The 23,635-nt window shown below is 38.2% G+C and overlaps 1 protein-coding gene across 1 annotated transcript; it reads left to right on the top strand.

Moving 5' to 3' along the window:
• The first annotated feature begins 15,756 nt into the window (after window positions 1–15,756).
• KIAA1024L (KIAA1024 like) lies at window positions 15,757–23,501 on the top strand. Its single transcript, XM_018568617.1, has 5 exons — window positions 15,757–15,931; window positions 17,397–17,633; window positions 21,053–21,217; window positions 21,692–21,789; window positions 23,483–23,501. The coding sequence occupies exons 1-5, from the start codon at window positions 15,806–15,808 to the stop codon at window positions 23,499–23,501; spliced, it is 645 nt and encodes a 214-aa protein (XP_018424119.1). The 5' UTR covers window positions 15,757–15,805.
• The last annotated feature ends 134 nt before the right edge of the window (window positions 23,502–23,635 follow it).

The raw sequence follows: 23,635 nt of genomic DNA, 5'->3' as shown, positions 1-23,635 counted from the left end.
AGTCTGTCCGACAGGTCCCTGGGGTCACCGACCTTCCTGACCTCTCCCAGCCACCCCTGGCTGTTCCGTGTGCGTCCAGCACGCACCCGAGTTTGTCTGTGTGCTCCCTGCACACACAACTCCAACACTGACTCCAGGGTGGAGCTCTCCTGACTCACAGGTGGGGGCTTCCTGATAAGGCTGCTCTCAGCCACCTGATTAGCCCAGGCTGGTCAATGGCAACACCTGGCCCCAGGACTGGAGATCTCATCCCACCCAGAGCTCTACGAAATCTCCAGAGCTCCAGATCCCAGCTGAAAATAGGAAAACCTGGAATAACCTGAAAAGCCAGGTTCTTCCTTATAACCTGCTTTACTTTCTGGACCCTCTCAGCACCTTTGGCTGAGAGTCCTGGGTGCCAAGGTCGCCATCCTCCACCGTGGCATTGGCTTACACTGCCACAATATATATATATATATATATAATTTTTGTTTTCGCACTGAACGGTGCAGATCTTACTGGGTTCTTTTTTAATTCTCTGCATACAGCTAATACTACCCATCTATGAAACAGCATAGATCTGTTATATAGGTAAGTGCAGGATGGTTTGCCAATTCTAGCTGTACTAGCAAAGGTGCAGTATGAAAGGTTGAAAACGTTGTATTTATGTGCTATAAAGAATGGGCAGAAAGTGGAAATACTTATATTTGACGAACTTAGGCTTACTGCCCAGTGTAGAACTTTATAGAAAAGTTTATATATAGAGAGGATATATTAGGGAAATATTTGTAGCGTTGCTGTATTTCCAATAGAAGTGGAAATTAATTGCAGGGGACAGAGTAAGCTCACCTGTTAGCAGAGCAAATGCTGACAGGACCAGACCAGGGATGGGGAGAAAGCACCATGTAGGGCTTTATAGAAACAAAAGTACAAAATATAAAACATGTTTTGGATGGAGTTCTAGTTAAAGCTGTCTCAATTACCAACAACCAGCCAAATGTGATAAAGGGGATTTTGTTTGTGGGTTGCAGGCTACATGATAAACAGTTTTTAACTGGGGTTACTCTTTAGACATATTTGTTTATTGAAACATATTTTCTTTTGGCAGCTGCTTTAACCTTCAAATGTCTACAAGACCAGTGGCCAGTTTATTGCAAAGTCATACGGGAGAAGAATCTCTGCCAAGACATGAGATGGTACCAGCGCTGCTGTGAAACATGCAGGGACTTTTATGCTCAGAAAATGCAACACCGGAGTTGACCTTAGTTTTGACATATTCAAAAATGTTATAATACCTAAAGAAACACACATTTCTAGCATATTGCAACCAAAATATTTCAGATTTCATATAATTTAATCAATTTAATTTATTTGTTTCACATTATGCCTCACACTTGCTTTTTACATCACACATTGCTGCTGTGTAACTTACTTTTTTGCAAGTCAGAAACATATTTCTGCTTTAATAATACACATATTCTCTTGGGTCATTTATGAAGGGCAAAGCTGATGCAAAAGTGTTTAACATTGTATTGCTGCATACCAGAGGCCACCTTTAGAATATCTACCATTACAAGATATCTCCTGGTTTGATGGATTGTTTTCTCCTCTAGGAGTACACAGTGGGCATTATTGCTATAAACCTTTTAAGTTATGTTGTTAGCAGTCTAAAGATGTGAATATATATATCTATTGATCCCTGGTATCACATCTTGAATATCTTGGCAAACAGATTTGTTGTTAAAAGAAAATATTGGAATTTTTAGTTACCACTCCACACACTCGTATTTTTAAATATCACACGTTTACTAGGTAATGGCTCCTGCTTCATCAGGAGGAACTCTGGGGAATTTGAACAAATATCTATTAACAATCAAAAGGGTAAATATAGTGGATGTTAATGTTACAATATATCACTTATTACTTATCCAGGAGTGCTACAGGTAATGACCACCTCATTACCGTAAGTTCAGGGGCACCAAACAGGCAGGAGAAGCAACCCGTAATATATGATGGTAAGATTGCTGTGATAGAGTATAATAAAAAAAACTCATAAAACATCCACTCTCCATCATATACCAATTGGTCTCCCTTCTAATTTTTAAATAACATCTGTATCTTTAAAATTCTGAATGGAAGAGATAAATAATAGCTGTTTCCATAGAAGGCATTAAGAAGTCTGATTTATCAAATCACAAGTTGTAAAGCTGGCCATACACCTTACAATTTATCTGCAGATTTTCTGTGGTCAGATGGAAAAGGTGCAACAGATTCCTCCATCTACACTTAACTGTGTGGATGGAGTAATCTCCACCTGGGCCAATCTGTTGCACTTTTTCCATTTGACCACAGAAAATCTGCAGATAATTGTAAGGTGTGTGGGCACCTTTAGGGGTCATTTTTATAAATCCACAGCTGCAGCTAAGGTCTTTAGTGTCTTAACATGTAATACTTGTTGCATTGCCAAATCTCAAAGAAGATCTCAGATGTTTTCCTAATGAAGCAGGCTGCCTTACCTGTGAAACTGTAGAGTCATCCTCGCATAACTGACATAATAGTGGCTATTACAGAAGGGATCACTGATAATCAAGAAATATATTATATAGAAGCATAAATTATGCACATGGTGATAGACATAGCTGGTCAGTGATATGGCTGAGTATGGGCGTTTTGAGGCTTTATTGTATTGTTGTTATCCTTATGATACTTTTGATAAGGAGTCCATGTTGTAATGGGCAAAATAAAAAATTAAAATGTATGGAGTGGTAGCTAAAATCTGACATTTTCTTTAACAATAAATCTGATTGTTAGCAGTCCACTAATCTTCCAACTCATGCATAGTAAGGACACACCTGTGTCCACCATACATTAAGTTATGACCCACTTCTGAATAGTAAGACCAGGATGTCAGATTTCATGGGAAATACCAATCATCTGTTTAGTGGATGTAAGCTCTCCATTAAACAATGCAAAGCAGCAGCAGCATCAGAAGTAAATAATAAGTTGCCAAAAATCTGGTATGTATTTTCACCCTGGGCTCTGAGTCCCTAAATATTTGGTTGTCATCTTGTGTGTATATTGTTCTAATGCCTGTACAGTCCTCATTAACATTTGGGGCAAAAAAGGATTATTGTACCAAATGGCTCCATACACACAACAGCGTGATTGATAAGTGATGTGCTTCCTGTGCTACATTATAATTTTATCATCTGTCCACATTTGACACCTAAGTGGATTTGCAATGCATCTGCAATTTAACTCTAATTTCTTGAATGGTGTCATGTAGCAAATTGCAAAATTACTAGCAGGGTACTCGCCTTTTCTTGCACTGTGTTCCTGGCAGAGCCACTGCTGGAAGCACACTCCTATGGTTACCAACTGAGGTATGTGTGTGGGATGGATATGTACTGAATAACAATGTCTATCTTCCCTACCTGGGAGAGAATCCAATGCAGAGTCTAGTGTCAGGAATTTACCCTAGACACTTTGCAACCTAAGCTAAAGCATTTACACGATCTCCAAAACTTGGAGTGCTTAGTTTTGTAAGGATCAAGCAGCAGAATATTTTGCAAATAAACGCATGCTTTTTTAAAATCAATAAATACCTTTAGGTAGCATGTTTCTTTGTGAAACTGGTTTGCAGCCTTCAGAAAAGTCCACGCTGGGAGCAAAACTTTTCCTGTTCATGTTTTCAGTTTCAGGTCAATATCTATTTAGTAGTTTTCTACTTTTTGTAGAAAAAAACATTGCATTTCTGGATTCTTGGTTTTGGCAATTATAAGTTAAATATTTTAAGGTCTTATATCATCCTTGTAATAACTTGTGTATGTGCTTCACCTCATAAATGACCCACAAAAGTTGTACTTAACCTTACCAAATAATGAAAATAAACCACACTATAGCGTACAGAGAAAAATAATCACATGATAGTCATAATTTAGCAGAAATATGATCTCTGACATTTTAAACTATAAGAAATTGGTCATATAAGCAATCACAAAATATATTTCTAAAAAAAAAATGTATTTTAGAGTTATACTAAAAAAATCTCAAGTGAATTTTACTGGAGGCATTATTTTAAGCAGATTGTGAAGCTCAATTGACAAGTCGATCATTAACTAGGAATAATGCTGTACGTTCAGATGTACTACATTCCAGGATATATGAAATGTGAGGATATATGAAATGTGATCTTCATAATATTGTTCTACCTCTTCAGTACCTTTGTTATTAGAAGCATCAGCGAGACCAGTGTCAAGTCCAGCAGATAATAACAGTTCTTATGTGACCCAGAATATGACAAATACTCTTATTTCTATTAATGATTTTGTGTAGGACTGTTAGCTACAAGCTGATTGGTTGACTGCAAGTCACTGGAGTGTGACATATGCAATTAGATACCAGCAGTCACTATATCACCCATGTTAAGTTCACAAGAAGAGTACTTTAAGTAATTTTTACAGTCAGATTCCTCCTAAATGATTCTGATACTTGGGCTGCGGTGCTATAAGGAAATCTATGGAGCCCACACAATATATTAGACCAACGTTAGCTACTTATTACTAACTTTAAGGCTGGTAACCTTAACATGCGCCTGTGTCCACACTATGAACATCTACATTTCTACATATCCTTAATAAACTGTAAAACAAGATGTAAACAAGCCATCATTGACCTCTCTATCTGCATGTATTGTGCAGTCATTTATCCTTAATGATCCTCAAAGATCAAAACATACAGGTTTCTGTTGGTTTCTAACAGCCTGCATACCTGTTGTTTGTTTACATTAAACATTAAAGGACTGGCAGACTGTCAAGATTCTGCTCTCCATAGAAAGTAAATGTGAGATGAGCCTTTGTCATTTTTGAAGCTGAATTTCTACACAATGCATAAAGCTACAGACATTAACGAGATTTGTTTCAAAGTACTTTTATTGCTTATTAAGAATATGAAAAACTTGAATGTGTGTAGACTGGACAAAGGTTCACTTTAAGGTTCAAAATATAATGGTGGATGATGTCAACTATTGTCATAGGTTTAAAAGATTCAAATTCAGTTAGTTAGTTTTAGAAAGTTGAATTTCCTAACTGTATAAATACAACCTATACATTAGAAAGTTGGTGAGCAATAATTTACCACCAAATTCTTGACTGAATGAATGGAAAGAAATAGGATGAATCGGAGTAGCATAATGAATTGTTACTTATTCAGAACGTGTAATTCTATTTAAGGCGCCTGAAAAAGAAGCGTTAGTTGAAAACTAAACAGGCCCTTGAAGCGTTATAGGAAGATAACTGAACCAACTCCAATTGAACTTTTGTTACCAAAGAGCTAACACTTACTCTTGTGTTATAAACACATTGTAAAATCTGCACTGCATACTGTAGCTTTGAAAGACGGTGCTAGCAGAGTAGTCTGCTCATGTCACAAGGTGCTAAATAGAAACTTTTTGTATGGTCATTGAAGCTGTTAGAAGATATACTTTAGGTTTTAGAATGATTGTATGTATTTTTGTTGGCATTCATGTTTCAATATCTTTAATTTCTAAGATATTTAAACACTTTACAAGAAGGGGTCTTATTTCAGTACAGGTGGCTAGAAGCCATTTTGAGATGTTTTCTGGTGTTATAGAAATGTTTTAAGTGCTAGAAAAAGTCATAATTATTACACATAACTAGTACTGTATATAAAGTCAACCTTCCAAGTAGTTTAAATGTATCTAATGCATCTCTTCATATCTATTAATAAGGTACTATTCCATCAGAAGGTACACATACACACTGCAATATTGACAGACACATAGGCTGTTTTTGATTAGGTTAACAATAAAGCAAAATACATATGCTCAGAAAACAGCATCTGATAATAATAAATACATTGGTTTTAAATTTATAGGACAGTGAACAATTAATGGTCATTGTTTCAATGCTTGTACGATTGTATTATTTGGTTGTATTAACTGTACTTTTTGCAATCCAGCCACTTAACTTATGTTAAGCACAAGTACTGCTTGTCAATCTATTACATAATTTCACATGGCCCATTGTAAGTTAAGTCACTCTAATGCAGACTTGGTATGGTAACATAGCATGCCATGTTTATCAGACATTTTGACCAGACATGGAATAAACAGATGGTGCATTATGGTCACACTGCTCTTATATGATTTGTTTTTTGGGGGCAAAATTATTTTCTTAACTGTATGATTCATTAATTGACTAGCTGAGAACATTCTTTATTTCGTAATAAAAGGCACATATAGTTGAATATGCCAAAATATTTTTAACCTCATACAAAATCATTTTATGGAAATGACAGTAGTTAAATCCACTGTTTCAAAACACTCATATTAATAAAAGTAATTATATTAAATCAGGGTTTCCTTTTGAAAAAGGTGTAAGTCCTTTCTAAGCAGCAACTTTTTGGAAATGTTGAATAAACCCCTCATCTTCTCTTTGTTATCTGCAATTGGTTGTCTCTAAAAACTGTGGGGTCTATTCACTAAGCTGCCGTAGGCAGCCGAGTGACTGACTGCCCCGAAGCGAAGTGAGCCGAACGCTGTATTCACTTCCGGCTGGTACGGCTGATTCCAGCCGTATATCGGCTGAAATCAGCCTTACATCGGGTAGCTTCGGATTGCTTCGGGTCGGCCCGAAGTGCAGAAGGAGTTCGACTCAGCCGATCCAACATCTGGATCGGCTAAGTCGAACCTCAGGCAGGCTGCTCACTGCTGTTCGGCCTATTCTCATAGATGCCGAACAGCAGTGAGTGAATAGCCGAATGCCGCCGAGCTGCATTCGGCTCTGCTGTTCTGCTCGGTAGCTCTGTGGTACCGAGAAAAACAGAAAAACTGTTTAAAAAGTAGTAAAAAATAAATAGAAAATGATTGGGCGGAGCTAGCAGTGACAGCTAGCACCACCCAACTGTTTTCTATTAGCCGGGTGGTTCTGCTGCCGTCAGAATAATACAAAAAAATCACCATAGGAATGCATAGCTAGAATGATTTGGCTATTGCAAAGTGAAATAGCCAATAGCAAACTAGTTATTGCACCTGCCCTTTGCTGCTGTCAATCAGCAGAGGGGGACCTGATGGAGAACTGCAGGTCCCCCTCTGCTGATTGACTGCATTCCTATGGTGATTTTTTTTTTCTTATTCTGATGGCAGCCAACGGCTCCAATGTCAGAAGAAAAAAAAAAAAACGAGCAGGGAAAGGTTTACTCTGCTCGATTGAGAAAGTGTGAGAAAGAGTGGAGAAAGTGTTTCTCTCCCGGGTGGCCGGGAATCGTATTAGACTCCCAGAGCGTCCGGGAGAGTAATGACAGATGGCGTTCCTGGTTACCAGGTAATCAGCACCGCCATCTGTCATTACACACTGAGAACACGGAGAGGCCTCTGTGATATCATAGCGGCCAGGCCGGGTTTTCAGTGTGTAATGACAGCGTGCCTGGTTAGCTGGTATCCAGGGACGCTGATCTCTCTGAAAGTGGCCGGAGCCAGCCGTGAGATGACGGCTGGCTTCGCCCTGCTGTCAGAAGCAGGCTGTCGGCCGGGGGTCCTGGGGCCGAAGCTAGCCGAAGGATGAGCCAAAGCTACGGCTAGATCCTTCGGCAGCTTAGTGAATAGACCCCTGTGTCTCATTTATGGCATGATAGTCAATCAAAAAAAAACTAAAATAAGTAAAGGAAGAAATTACACCTGCCTACCTAGTTTGGATGCAAAAGACCCACTATTTTATCTTAGAGAATCAATAGCAAAAGCTATCCTATATGTTGAAGCTGTACTACTCTAAATATAAATAATTATGAAATTTTTATTGACAATTCATCTGCGTACATAAAGAAAACTACCCTTTTTTCTTATAAAGAATAAAAAGCTGTTCCAATTCATCTTCTGGAACCCCCATAAAAAATAGGTTATTTAATGATTTATTAAATTAGAATGTTGCCTTCCAAAGTGAATGTTCACTAATCAAAGTAAAATTGTAATCACTTTAAATAGCCAATCATATGCAGGGCTGGAACATTTTCCACTTCTCTGTAAATCAAGCCCACTAATTAAAATAAATAATGGGTGTATAATAAATGATTTTATAGTTATTGCAAATTGTACTACAATTACAATGTGACTACCTCATTTCCCAATTAAACATAAATTGATACATATATAAATGCCACCTCCAGATAAGCAATGATTGGCCAATCGTTTGAAGACTATGGGGTCTATTCACGAAGCAGCCGAAGGATCTAGCCATAGCTTCGGCTGTTCCTTCTGGTTACCTGCTAACCAGGGACACTGATCTCCAAACAGCTAACTCTCCATGGCGCCCGGGAGTCTCCTGCTCCCTCCCAGCCACCAAGGAGAGAAACACTGCTGTGTTTTGTTTTTTTTTATTCTGACACGTAGCGATGTCAGAATAAAAAAAAAAAAATTCCCATTGAAATGCATTGCTACATTACTATTGGCTATTTCAATTTGCAATAGCCAATAGTAAACTAGCATTGCACCCTCCCTTTGCTGCAGTTCTCCATCAGGTCCTCCAGCAGAGGGCGGGTACAATGCTAGTTTACTATTGGCTATTGCAAATTGAAATAGCCAATAGTAATGTAGCAATGTATTTCAATTGGAATTTTTTTTTTTTCTATTCTGACATCGCTCCGTGTAGTCGTATCAGCCTTAAGTGAATAGCCGAACAGCGTTCGGCTCACTTCGCTTTAGGTCGTTCATTCACTCGGCTGCCTGCGGCAGCTTAGTGATTAGACCCCTATTTATTTAAATTTTTCTTTAAATTGTTACAAAAAAAGGTATGTATTCATGCATTCATAATCATGATTGATAAAACTACTACTAGCTAAAACTAGTAAAATAACATAGTATCAAATAAAGATAAATAAATGCTATCCATCTAAAAAATATATAATATAATATAATTATTAGAAATGCCCAAGTTCACTTGCCATGCTTAAGCAATACCTGCTATGTAAATTGATAACTGATAATTTGTAGCTAGTGATTCATAATATCCATTCATTAATCTTAAAATTCATCCAATATGCAACTATAAATTAACTAAACAAAATCACAAGACATAAGACAAATAAAACAAAGGTTTAATTGCCTTTTCTAAATAATTAATAATAATAAATACATTCTTTATCCACCCTGTACTTCCAAAACAACAGGAGTATACAGCTATTAATGGAGCAAATAAAAAATATATAAAGTATATTTCAGGTCTAATAAAAATCCCATAAAAGTAAAAAGATCTCGTAATCAACAGAAACATACCCTCTAAATAAAGAAAAAAAGTAGCTTTTTTTTTCAAGCAAATTTTAACAACTCATTGTTATATCTTTCCAGAGAGTTATGAAGGCTTTAAATGTCCCATATAAGCATTCCAAAATATGCACTGGTTTATTTACAAGCATATCACACTCTAATTGGCTTATATAATAACAGCACAAAAAATTTATGGTGTGCAGCAACTTCCAGCAGCCCGCAATAGAGTTTTAGCAGTTTAAGAGGGTGAGCCTAAGGGAAGATCATTTATTGGGTAGTGTGGATTTCTGCCCACCACTGTTCTCTGCACTGTTATTAAACAAACACACCAAGTTTCACCAGTAATAGAGAACACTGCTTGCACTGACAGCTTTGAAAAGAAAAGGAGCCATTCTGTGTCCAGAATGAAAGTCATTTTTCTTCTCTTCCTTAATGCTGTAAGTTCTCAGGACAGTACGGTATGTTGCGCACAACAACTTGAATACAAGATCAAATAAACACTGTATATGTTTACACTGAAACACTTTTGCACTGTTAGGGCTTAACTACATGGGTTGTTTTACTAGCCCCATATATAATATATTGAAATCAAAATGCTGCAAGTGAGATAATTGTTGATGAGCAGCTATATTATTCAACAGCATTAAAATCACCTATGTAGTTTAGTCCTTCTATATTAAGGTCTAATCATTTGATGTCATACCTAGACTTTTTTCACTGACTGTCATCTTCTGTCAAAACATGTACTACAATACTGTTACATTTAACAATACAGAACCATTCTACAATACTGTACACAATTCCTTTGTATTCTCTCTGGCCATTGTCATCATTGTAATCCACGTGTGTTTTGAATAAAAGGTCTACATAAATTGGAATAAATTAGATGAACTATTTGAAATATTAAAGATTTTCTTTATGGGAAAAAGGTTGGTTGAACTTTTGTTTTTGACTTTAAAATTTCCAATAAAATTAGATTATTTAAATATTTTTGGAATGCTATCATCTGTATCTTTTATGTTGTATATATTCTTTAAGCGGAACTATGGACAAAAATAACATATGTTGCAGTCTGTCACCAAGATTAACATAACAGTTTTTTTTTTTCTAAGTCCCCCCAGTAACATATTTTTTCCTGCTGATCCTGCCAGTAGATCCATTATTTTTCGTCTTCCTTTAACAGGGTGACAGTGCTGTTTGTACTGCCATGAAATTGCACAACATTGTCATCCTATGGACAGGTAGTCTTAGATGGGCATGTAGTTTTAAATACATATCAACAGATCAATAGAGATCAACATAAAGGTGTGTTGATCTGTAGTCCAGGATCAAAATGGGGAGGGCTAACTAGACTCCTTGAGATAGCACAGAAAGAGTGCACAGGACACAGGGCAGCTATGAATTTCTGACAAGATCAACAGGTATTTTTTATGCTTATTGGACAAATAGAACAAATCATTTACATTAGTATATTTAAAAGACCAAAAGAAATCAAATAAGAAAAGATCATTATTAGGATCTACATATACTTCAAGTGATACACATGAGTGCAGTTATAGCGCAATTTTTTTATCTTTTGAAAAAAAGGTTTAAACCAAATTAATAAAAAGATGACAGCTGTAAACACCTCCATCAATGTTATATTGTTTGGCCCATCCACTGTAGCTGTTTCTTTTGCTGGAAAAATCACAATTTTTACAGCACACCCCAGCTTAGCTGACATGCATTTGGACACTGTAGCTAGCATTACATAGAAAACCACCTTTGTTAGTAAACTCTAAGGGGTCTATTCAAGAAGATGCCGAAGGATCTGGCCATAGCTTCGGCCGATCCTTCGACTAGCTTCGGCCCCAGGACCCCTTCGGTTCAGTAGAACCGAAGGGGGGCTGTACGAGCTATTCACTATAGCCCTACAGCTCCCGAACCTGGCCGAGCCGAACGCATATCCATCGGCTCGGCTGAGCTGTGCTGAAAGCCGAAGCTGGACGAGCAGCCGACAGCCTGCTTCTGACAGCTGGGCGGAACCAGCCGTGATCTTACGGCTGGCTCCGGCCACTTGCAGAGAGATCAGCGTCCCTGGTTACCTGCTAACCAGGGACACTGATCTCCAAACAGCTAACTCTCCATGGCACCCGGGAGTCTCCTGCTCCCAGCCACCAAGGAGAGAAACACTGCTGTGTTTTTTATTTATTTATTCTGACACGTAACGATGTCAGAATAAAAAAATTAGACCGAACAGCAGTTAGTAGCCTGCCGGAGGGTCGGCTCAGCCGATCCAGATGTTGGATCGGCTGAGTCGAACTCCTTCTGCACTTCAGGTCAGCCGAACATGATGAGCATGTTTGGCCGACTCGAAGCCATGTGAAGCAAGCCGATGTACGGCTGATTTCAGCCGATTTATGGCTGAAATCAGCCGTACCAGCCTGAAGTGAATAGCCGAACAGTGTTCGGCTCACTTCACTTCAGGTCGGTCATTCACTCGGCTATTTGGAAACAATTCATGCACAGGTACACACAAATAAGCTATAGTATTTCAGGCCCATTGCCTGGTGTAATAGTGAATGTTTTTGCTGAAATTACATTTATGGGTAAGAAAACAGAAGTACTCGAGGCAAGTGTTCTACTTATACATCAGGGGAATCCTTTTTTCTTTTAAATAAGTGTTTTAAATACGGGGTTATTCACAAAAGGGTGAAGAGTTTGGAGAATGCAGGATAAGTGAACAATGTAGGACAACATAGCCGTTTTGGAACAATTCTCCAATTCCGCTCACTTTCCAGTTCAGTTATGTTGTCCTAAATTGTTCACTTCTCTTGCCCTCTCCAAACTCTTCATCCTTTAGTGAATAACCCTGATAATGATATATTGATACAAATGTGTAGGGTTTTATATGCTCTCACTTTACATAATCACACATTTTTCATACATATCAGTATTAGAGATAAGCAAATTTTAGCAATTTGCCCCTGTGGACAATTTGTCAGAGAAACCATCAAGAGTTTTCTCATTAGGTAAATCTTCTAAATCAACCTGTCATATGGTGAACTAATAAAGACGATATTGGGTGCTATTTTAGTTTGTCCAGTGTATTGCAGTAGGGATGAACCGATTTGCTTGGGTTTGATTTGTGCGAGTTCATTTAATCCTGCGTGAAGTCTAAAAAACCTGAACTTAGTATTGAACACCAAAAGATCAATGGGGACAAATCTTGATACAATATTCTAGTAATTTTCATGGTTAAGATGCAAGGTATTGTCAAAAATAATGTATTGGCAAAAAAGGGCACTGGGAACTGGGCATTGCCATGCGAGATATTTAACAAAATTACAAACATTTTTAAAAATCACTGTACATCAGGTGAAGGGTAATTTTTATCTGACTTCAAGGGTGACATGGAAAAACACAAATCCTTTCAAATACATGCTTGGGAGATGCCATTGAACTGTATATGGTATTACTGAGCATTACAATTTTCATGGGCAGTGTCACTGCCACTGCATTTTGGCATCACATGTTTTGGATTTTGCAATTGAATTTTTAACTTTTACGTTTAGCTTGGCTTAAATACTGCAGCAACACCCAATCTGATTCATTTAAACTTCAAAATAAATAATGTTTTTGGTAGCTTTGGCTACGACACATTTTTTTATCCAATGGTAATAGGCCTGAATTGAATGGTGGAAGAGGCAGCCACAACAGATCTAAAATCAATGGAAACATTGTCTGTTAAAAAAAAAGCTTTGTAGAAACAAGCCAGTGGCAAAACAGCATAATACTGGAGTAGTTTGTGAACTTTTTTCGCAATCTTGCAATAAAAATCTGAGAGACAATATGCAGAAATATTGTTGAGTGGCTGGACAGTATGTAAGCAGCTTGATTAGGCCACAATATAGGAGGCAGAGAGGAGGCTGGTTTTATCTTGAAATAGAAATTGGAGTGTATTATTTTACATATATGCTTCTGAAACAGAAGAAAAATGTCCCCAAATCAACTTCATGCCAAGTGGCTTTATCCAGCTTTGCCAAACACCTCTTCTGCTGGTTTAATAAACACTTCTGTCTGCGGCAAGTAAAGAGGAGCATTGGGGTGCTGATGGTGAGGAGAAGGAGGGTTGGAGTGGTAGTGTTGAGAAGGAGAACAATATGGGCAAGGATTCAAGGGGTATGTTTCACCCCTCCTGAAACCCATGAGTTGTTTATGAGTTGGTTGAGATTTTGGGTAGGATTGCCACCAATGTAGAGGGAGTTCAAAATTTGTTACTTTGGTGAGGTGCTGCGAATAACCTCTTTGCCACATTTCCTGATCATGGCAGGATTCCCTCTTATGAGTAAGCTGTCTCAAATCCTCTGATCCCAGAAGAAAACGTTTTTTTTTTAAACAACAGCAGGCGGGCCTGGCTGCGGGCAATACTCACAGACAGCTCCAGAACTATGTGATTTCTGGCTACATTGGTTTATGAGGAGGAGGGATGGGTTGCTTGTGGTGAAGAAGAGAAGGAAATGATTGAGACGTAATAAAAGTATATATTTATGTCATTATAGGAAGGGCACTGGTGGCATAGCTGCAGAATGGAAACCTACAGCCAAGGGCTGCCAGCCCTTTACCAATGCAGGGGGAACACCATCAGCAGCAAATGGAGAGGATAGATTATATGACAGGGAATGACAAGCAACATAAATATATAAGCATAGAATCCTACAGACATAGATTGCCCACCTTTCCTCAAATAATTATTCAAAGGGTAAACGGCAGTCAGTCTAGACCACTGTCATAGACCAAAGGTTGTGTTTTGTTTGTAGCAGGTATATATATTTTTTACAAGCCTCAACATCACCTTGTCCCTTCGCAAAACCAAAAAGGGTTCCCTCGTGAGGAACCCTTCGTAGCCATCACCTCCTCTGCAGGAGGTGATGGCTACAAGGAATGTCTCCAATGGATTTAAAAAGGTCATTTCTGAAGCACAGAGAAAACCTGATTTAGTTCCTGTGGAGTCATAGGGGAACACACAGGGGCAACTACATGGTAGACTCCCAGCACAAAGCTCTCATTCAAGGTATAAGGGCCAGTGGTCTGTGAAACAATGTAAAATGCGCAAGAATCTGAAAACTTTGCTAATGAAAAGAGCCAAACACTGATCCAGACCCAGCCCTTTTCCCATCTGCCTTTGCTATTTTATGTTTTAAAAAAATATATATTTATTGATTTTTATATTGTTTTAATTTTTACGTTTTCTTTGTAAGGCCATCCCTGCCCTGGTCAAGCAAGCAAAGGCAGGGACAGCAAGGCCCTTACAAGAGATCATATCTATGGACTACTGTGTGTCAAGGATGTCCCACTGGCTGGAGGTGGCAGAATATTTGCCTGGAAGTACTAGCCCACTCTGTTCACGTGTAATGTCAGAGATGGCCTTCAGTGCAGCAGGGGAAATGTTTGACTGAGAAGCTGAATAATTTAATAAAACAAATCAGACCTAGATCACAGAGTACTATCAAACACCCATGGCAGATATACATTCAATTAAAAAAATACCAAACACTACAGGTATAGGGATAGGACAGTGGGTTTCAGGGAGCACGTAGGGGCACATGTGCTTGAGGCAACATGTAGTCTGGTATAACGTTCTAACTTGTTTTTAACTGCACAAACCAACAAGCAAGAGACAGAAGGAATAGTTTCATGCTTTTTGAACTGTAAAGAGCAATTTGATCTCCCCCAATATCTCCTGCAACCCATATGGTCTTCTTGCTGAATGTAGCCCCAAATGTTCAGAGGTGGACAGAAAGGGCAAAACATTAAGGAAAAGTTATCTTAGTTTGTACACTTTGAGGCTTGGCCATTATGGTAATTACAGCCTTTTGAATGTGCAATAATAAACTATTTTTGGTTTGACAGGATGGATTTTATTAAATGTGCAAATTGCTTTTTCCCTTACTGATTAAGTCTATAAATGAACAGTGACAAAATATTATAATCGGACCCCTTCCCCAAGACTGGACCCTCCATTAGCCTCCTTCTCCTGCATTAGACCACATACTCAGCATTGGTGTTGAGTGGACACATACCTATCTCCTGTGCTGAGTCTGGAACACTGTTGCTTGTTGTGAAGAAGTATGAAGCTGCCCTTGCTACTTCTGAGAATGCTTGTTGACTGTTTTTCATGATTATCTAGTAGCTCCAGTACTTTCTAAATTACTGACAAGGGACAAGTAGAGCTAAAGTTCTGACAAGCTGACTTCTCCTAATCTGCATGAATATTTCAGAACTCAAAGTAATGAAGGCAGAGACAACCAGGCTGCTAGCATTTTTAGGTCAGCAACGGAAGCTTACATATTTCTCTCAGCACAGGTTTTCTTGGTATTTAAATATTCACCAAAATGCAGGAAAAAAATATTTACTTCTGAAATTAATGAGTTTTGTTTGTCGACATGGAAGTAACAGGAAACAGCTGCATTCACCTGAGATCATTGTGTCCTTTATGAATAATTCACACTGGATTCTGAAAGCCGTGTGAAGGTTTAGCAGTCTTCCTTAAAGCAATGAGCTGAAAGCATGGATCTTTCTGTGTTGCCAAATAACAATCACCCTGACAAATTTCTGCGTTTAGATGTAAAGACTTTACTGGCCAACTCTGCAGTTCTGCATTCACAGCAATGGCATAACAAGCTGTACATGCGGGTGAGTACTCCTAGCTGAATGAAACACCTAACCTGCTCATTATAAAGTACTTGATGGACATTCATGTGTTTAATATATGCATGTGTGTTTGTATATCTCCAGATGAACAAGGGTTGCCGCAATCAGCAGATATTTTATTATAGCAGTCAGTCCAAATAAAAGTGGCTAATGTTTTGGGCTCCACAGCTCTTCATCAGGACTGAGTGCTGCAACCCTTATTTTTATATATTGTGGACCATATGAATAAAGGTGGAGTCAGTGGGGAGTTCCTGGATACTAGCCAGGCCCTAGGCTGTCTTGTTTATTTATATACATTTCCAGAACACATTATTTAGCATATTGAATTAATAAATTAATTTCTGTATCAGTAGATTATACATCATGATTCTATATACTTCCTAGGGGCAAGTTTATTTTAAGTTGCTTTACCCAACTTTTGGATTATATTTGCCATCCCAAGAAGTGAAAAAAACATGTGGAGGTATGACTTCCAATGAAAGCAGCCTAACTAAACAAATATTTCAGTTTCATATGGTCAAATTACACTGGTACATTGTCATATTTAGGGTCAGAAATGCTTCCTCTCTGCAGTTGCTTATATATATAGCAGTTGTACATTAATTCACAAGTTTCAAAGTATACCCATACCCAAAAATAAAATGATTTGCACATATGCGTCCAATAACAAAATGCATAGAACAATTAAATAAATTGTATTTTATTCTATCATAAAATATCTGGTTCTCCTGGCAGCTTCCAGGAAACCCTCTAGGTGGGTGATAACCCTGCAGTGCCTGTAGTGAACTTAGTGCAGTGTCATCCTCAGTAGCTGTTCGGGGCTGCGGCACTATGCACGCTGCGTAACATTCCCATTAACACAAGCCATGTAATCCAGCGGATTGGCTTGCATCTAGAAAAGGGGACACAGGGCACCCTGGTGGACCCTATGATTACATCACAGGGGCAAATTAGAAGACTTTGTGCCATGCCAGAAAAGGTTTTTTAACCAGTTGACATCCACGGTGTTAAACCCCCTTCCCATCCAGGCCATTTTTCAGTATTCAGCGCTGCGGTACTTTGACTGACATTTATTCCGTCATGCAGCGCTGTACTGAAATGAATTTTATACCCTTTTTTGGGGACAGATAGAGCTTTCTTTTGGTGGTATTTATTCACCACTGGGGTTTTTATTTTTTTACTATATTAAGGAAAAATCACCAAGCCTTTCCGTCCATTTTTCTACTACGGGCGGACGGCAAGAGGTTAAAGAAAAGTGGATTGATTTTCTAGGGAAGGATAGCCAATTATCTTAAAAAATTTGAGCGGAGATTAACTTTTTGTTAAAACAATGGAATTTACATTTAATGCACACATCTTTTCTATGCTCTGTTTTTCATGTATGAAATACTGTACATTGTATGCAGACATAGTGAATGTTGACTCTTTTTTGTATTGTGGGACACAGAATGAAAACAGCAATGAAGCAAGGCAGTCATCAAAGGTGCAAAGCCATACAGTAGTTGACAAGACCTTGTGTGAACATTTTACTCCAGAAATTCTGAAATCCACAATTAAAACCAATCCCCTGTATATGGATATAGCAAATCAGGAGACAATTATTACCACTAAGAAAAAGCCATCGTGGACCATTCAGGACTACGACCAACAGTCTCCAAACCCAAAGATATCTCTGTACTTGAAGGTATGGTGTCAATTACTACAATTTTTTACTTTACCAATTTTTATATTTACCATAATGTAGTTAAAACTACATTATGGTAAATAAATATGGAAAAAATAATACAGAAAATGTATCAGATTAGATTATTTTCTCAATTTTAAAGAGTTCATAGTTTAAGTAAGGGCACATTCACACCAGATCCAGGAACATAGCTAGCCAATAGGATGCAAAGTCAGTGATGTTGCCATCACCCATATCCTTCAAAAAAGTATTTTCCTATGCTTGGGTAATGTTCAGAATTATCAGTGTTTGGTAAATGTTTAGTAGCATGTTAAGTATCTTAGCATCTTTTAAAGCCTTTTGACATTTTAGCTCTGAAATGCTCCTAAACACAGCTCCCAGAATTCAAGCTGTTTACATTTTTTAGTCATATTGCCACTGGAAGTAAAAAAAAAGTCGGAATATACTAGTAAATTGTTGAGTACAGGAGATTTTCAAAAATCCCTTAGGAACATGTCCTAGTGTAAATAACTCCAAACAAAACATCAGTTACTTTTTTAATACATTTACTGAGCTTTAACGTACTTTACTTTTCCTGGAGCTTTAAGCTTCTCAAAACGACTCATATTGTGAAAACCTCTAAATGGGAAATGCCCTTGATTAGGGACGCCCTTGTCCCCAATCCCCCCCTGTACCATCCACTTCCCCAACCCATACCCCCATGCTGTTACTGCCATATTTGTTATGTTTGCAACGGCTATTGTCTTCATGTCTTTTGTCATGTAATATATGTTTGGAAAAGCTCAATAAACATTTAATATACAAAAAATAAATGGGAAATGCCATCATGTCTAATTTATAATAAACAGGAGGAAGAATGTTGCTGTATAAAGCAATTCCATTTCAGCTACCATTTTTAGTTAGGAAATCTTATTGGTTGACCTGCAATACATGCACTCCCTATCTTCTACTATTTCTTTTAGATCAGCCTATTATAGTATAGTGATATCTCCAGTTGCAAATCTAATAGGACAAACAAATAGGTAAACTCTGGAATGCTGGAGTTAAAACAAGTGTTTAGCACCATAAGGCCAGGACAGTAGTGCTGCAGCTAATTTCAATTTATTTTCAAAATCTATTCGTTAGCCGATTATTAAGTTCAATTAATCAGTTAATCGGATAAAAAATAAATAAAGTTTATTTATTTTAAAAAATGGCTCCAGTGATGGGACTACTAGTTTGAGATTGTAATCCATCACAGGAGCAAGCTTGGAGCGGTGGAGGTAAAAAAGAAAAAAAAAGTGTGGTGTGCAATATAGTGAAATGAGAAGTGTATAATTATACAGCAATGAATGCAGAATGGCACCGGCTATAGAGGACTACAAAACCCAGCAATAGTACGTTATACAGCGCAATGCAGAATACCACCAGCTATAGAGGAATACAAATCCCAACAATACATTACAGAGCACCATGTGGGGGAAAGTGCAGGCTTACCTGAGCAGTCTTCCAGCAACTTGCTTCTGAGATCTGGCCTGTCTATCGGGCCTGTCATCCTCCCATGCCTGCTCCTCCTTACTTCTTCTCCCCGCATCCCTGTGCCAATCATGGATGTGGGCGGTGAGTGTAAACCGGAGAGGAGGTGCGGCGTGTGGAGCGTGGATGCGGGCGGGTCTGGCAGTGGTGAGCGTGAGGTGGGGAGGAGGTGCGGCGTGAAGCATGTGTGGGGCCGTGAACAGGGCCAACTAATCAGAAGCTGATTAATCGATGATTGAAAAAGTTGACAACTTTTTCAATAATCGATTATAATTGATTATGTTGATTAGTTGTTGCAGCCCTACAGGACAGGCACCATAGGAGTAAGGGTCCTCTGGCTAGAACCTGTTTCATGAGACCCAACCACCTGGCTAATTGTAGCCTTATATACATACAGGTGAGACCAGTTAAAGGGTATGTGAAGTCACAACAACAACTCAACACAAAAACAGTTTGGATAGAGTAGGGAAGGGTTAAAACCCCTGTCAGAATATTGCTTGCTGTCTGTCTTCCACTGGGTAGATTTCTCTTCACTTGAAGATGCAACATAAAATAAGAGGAAATCACATTACATATACTTTATGCTTCTGAATTACTCTGCTCTAGCTTCAGATTTGGCTCCAATCCACTTAACTGATGTAGACAAAATTTTATTTTGGAAGAATGGATTAAAACTGCTGTTTGTTCAGTTATGTGCAAATATATTTTTCAAGATAGAATAGTGAGAGCTGGACAGGTGTTGAGTAGAAGCTTGATGGTTGTTGAGTGGTTCCTATTGACATTTCCTCCTTTCCTGTGCATTCCTAAAATGCTGCAGCTGGAGATTTGTAATGATGTTAATAGTGCTACTAGAGAAAGTTATGTTATAAGAGTACCAGTGGTGGGGTACATAATAATGAAGCTGCTGGTAGATGCGTATAGAGCTTGAATCGTTCACTTCTGTTTAACAATGCTACTTAAAACCATAGGATGTGGCAACCCTAATCACCCGGCTGTTGGTATCCCATGTATTCAATGTCTATAGGCAGAGTCCAGGCCCCTTTTGGGTGGCCACTGTGTCATGGTGCTCACCAAACATGATGGCATCCAGGGTGCAAACCTGCACTTTCAGAATTCCAGATTATGCTATTGCTGGGTGTTTTTCTCAGGCAAGCAGCATGGAGATTATCTGGTGGCTTTGCAAGTCCATGCTAGCAGTTTAGATGGTTCTCAGGCTGTTGTCACATCTACATATGGATGCTGTGAATTTCAAGGAGGGAAAGCAGGGGGCCCTGATATTTAGAACACGTTGGGGCCAGATCTTTTCACAGTATTTTCACTCTCTGTCCCTGCCACAAAGCTATGATGCCAAATGAAAAATCAGGTTCATGGACATTAAAAAAAAAATCTAATTCCCTCTAAACCTCATGTCTTTTTTTTAAGTGAATACAATAATAATGTTACTCCATTTAGTAAATCAATCCCATATAAGACAACAGCACTGGTTCTGAAAAGGTCTTAAATCAGAGCTAAACTTTGGACAGAACCTCCCTCACCCCCACCCCTAAAATTCCCAAATTATCACCTTACTGCTAGATCAAGGTCCATCTGTAAACATGTGGGCAATACTGTACTGATACTTTAGTTTTACCTGTAGCCAAGAGCGGGATCCGTGTCACACAGGCACTGATTGGCTGTGCAAGCACAGAAAGTTCCCTGTCTCACACAGATCCACAGTCATAGGTCAGCCATTACCCAGTGGTTCTCAGAAAAGCCCCAGATCACCTACAAGATCTTTGAGTGGGTCACAGTCTTAATTTTTTTATATAGGGAAGCAGGGAAGTGCAGTGAGCAGAAGATTTAGGCCCACTTTACATGTAATATATATATAAAATATAGCAACCTTAATCTTAAATTTTTTGCAGGAGAATCCAAATGAATTAAAGTATTGGCTCGAAGATATTTATACACCTGGGTATGACTCTCTACTGAAGAAGATGGAGAAGGAAAAGAAAAAGTCCAAACTCTGTAAACGCTTGGCATTTTTGGCACTGGCACTTTGCATTCTCATTGCCATAGTAACAGTTACTGTTTTGTTTACTTAAAAGTGATTCTTTGGTTAATATTTTAACATACTTTTATAAATCTGTAAAAATTTCACAGAATTAATTTAACATACAGCAGGTACTGTTTTTATAATAATAAAACAGAATGTCACCATCTGCCTGGGTGTGCTTTGTACATTATGTGGAATGCCATGTTTCCAGCCAAAGTGTCAAACTGTTCATTCCAATAAGCCAATGTGACTCCTAAATGTGAGATTTTGAATATAACCACAATTAAGTCATTTTTTCCACTTCTAACCTATGTGCAGTATATAATATAGAGAGGCTTACAACTGACTACTTTGAAACGACTGGCAAACTTGAATGTGTCTATGTCACGCTAGCAATTCTGTTTTCACCAGCATCAGGATTGTTAAAATGTGCAGTGTAGTTATCTGAAGGGTTCCCCAATTTCTATCCTCATAGCCAGATCAGGATACCTCTGTGATTTTCTTGCAGGTTGGATATCACTCCTTTGCTGATGAAAACAGTGCAGAATACCAAAAAGAGGAGCACCTCACTCATCCAGTTGACAACGTAATGACATCTGCAAGCAGGTGAGTATTTCACTGACCTGCTGTGATGATGCTGCTGGTGACTTGTCAGCAGTGACAGGATCTCTGGTCTGACATGGCCTTTATACTGCATTCACATTTGGCTGTTTCTGGACACATGCATGGATATTAATGTACTATCCATTGCAATACACATAGCATTGCACGTCAACATGCTTCATTGCATGTGATCATACAGTATGTAAACATGCACCTATGCACATCAATGCACATTTTTACATATGTGGCATGTGTTACAAAGCACATTAACATGTGTTTTCATGTGTTTCATCGATAGGTGTAAATAAGCCCCAAAGTATTGCAACAACTCATCTGCTTTGTAGCTTCAGTGATACCAAAGCATTGTGTTGAGATTCAATGCCAGGCTGCAGAAAATAAGTAGCTTTTGTACTAGTTTGTATATATAATCCAGGGAAATTAAAGCATCCTTGATGAATCAGGGATTCTGGAAAACTGCTCGCTGGGCCTTCTGTTTTTTCTTACTTGTGCAAACCAGTTAGCTACTATCAATGAACTGTTGCCATAGATCAGTTACAGAGTTTAATGCAAAGTATCAAGTGGCCGGAAGCTCAGGTTGCAGTTTCTCTTTTGCACCAAAGTGCGTAAAACAATGTCACAGCCAGCAGCAAGGAAAAGACTTCTGAATGACTTGGTGTTAAATATATTTTATGCTCAGCGGTAAAAGTGGAACACTACACTAACACTTAGCAAAGCCCTAAGCAGAGGAAGCAAATAAAATACATTTAAGATGAGGCCCTTGAGGCATGAACAATATAATAAGATTAAACTTAAAGTAACCTTAAAAAAATAATAGAATAAAATAGTGCAACAACTTTTCCTGTGCAGACAGATGTAAACGGCCAGACTTTACCTGACTTTACGTGGAAATAAAATGGATGGCAGAAGTAAAATACATTTCCTTTTATGATATATATATATATATATTGTTCACCCATCCATCTACTTTCAGAAACATGAAGTTCCCGCACATACAATAAATCAATTTGCTAGCAATAGGATATTCAGGTTTTAAGGACAGGTAAAGTTAACCTGTGTCCAGACTATTCACAAAGTATTTACATATTTAAAACAAGCAGTAAAATGACTTCAAACACTTAAACTCCACATGACATTTATAAACTTTAAGGATTTTTAGTGGTTAAAGCAAGCTCAGCCATGATCTTAGCATAATTTTTTTTCAGCCAACTTATGGCTATTCAGTAAAAGTGATCCGGGCGGTTGTACAGCTACCTGATCACTTTTAACATGCCTGATTGGGTACGGTCACTTTATTTTTTTGTTATTTAAAACAAATAGTCTGGGAAGATTCTCATTCACCCAAGTCCTGGTATGTCTGTATAAAATAAATCAAGGCAACTGGACTTGCTGTATTTTTCTTTTCACTGGTCTTCTGCGTAGCTTTCTAGATTCTGAATTGAGAAAGCTGGTTGGATGACCAGCGAAATGTCTTCAAGAAAAATACAGCAAGTCCATTCGCCTTTATTTATATTTTCCATATCCCTCAAAATCCATTTATAGTCCATGCCACAAATTTAAAATACATTAAACTCTAGGGAAAAAATAAATAAAAAACACATGCCCATTATGCTGTTGTGAACTATGCCACTACTACATCCTTGAGTTTTCTATTTTATGTTTTTGTTTTTTCTTTTAGATTAAGCAATGATGATTAGATTATGCAATGTTCTGATAAAGAAAAAAACACTATCAATATTAGTATTCATTTTATTTTACAATTAAACTAAAATATTCTTACCTTATGAAGGAGGACCCAAAATACCAGTTTCAAATCTCAGCCTCTGTTCAT

This window comes from Nanorana parkeri, unplaced genomic scaffold (assembly GCF_000935625.1).
Source record: "Nanorana parkeri isolate BGI_ZX_2015 unplaced genomic scaffold, ASM93562v1 scaffold1217, whole genome shotgun sequence".
Classification (NCBI taxonomy): domain Eukaryota; kingdom Metazoa; phylum Chordata; class Amphibia; order Anura; family Dicroglossidae; genus Nanorana; species Nanorana parkeri.
This window is presented reverse-complemented; position numbering and strand designations above follow the sequence as displayed.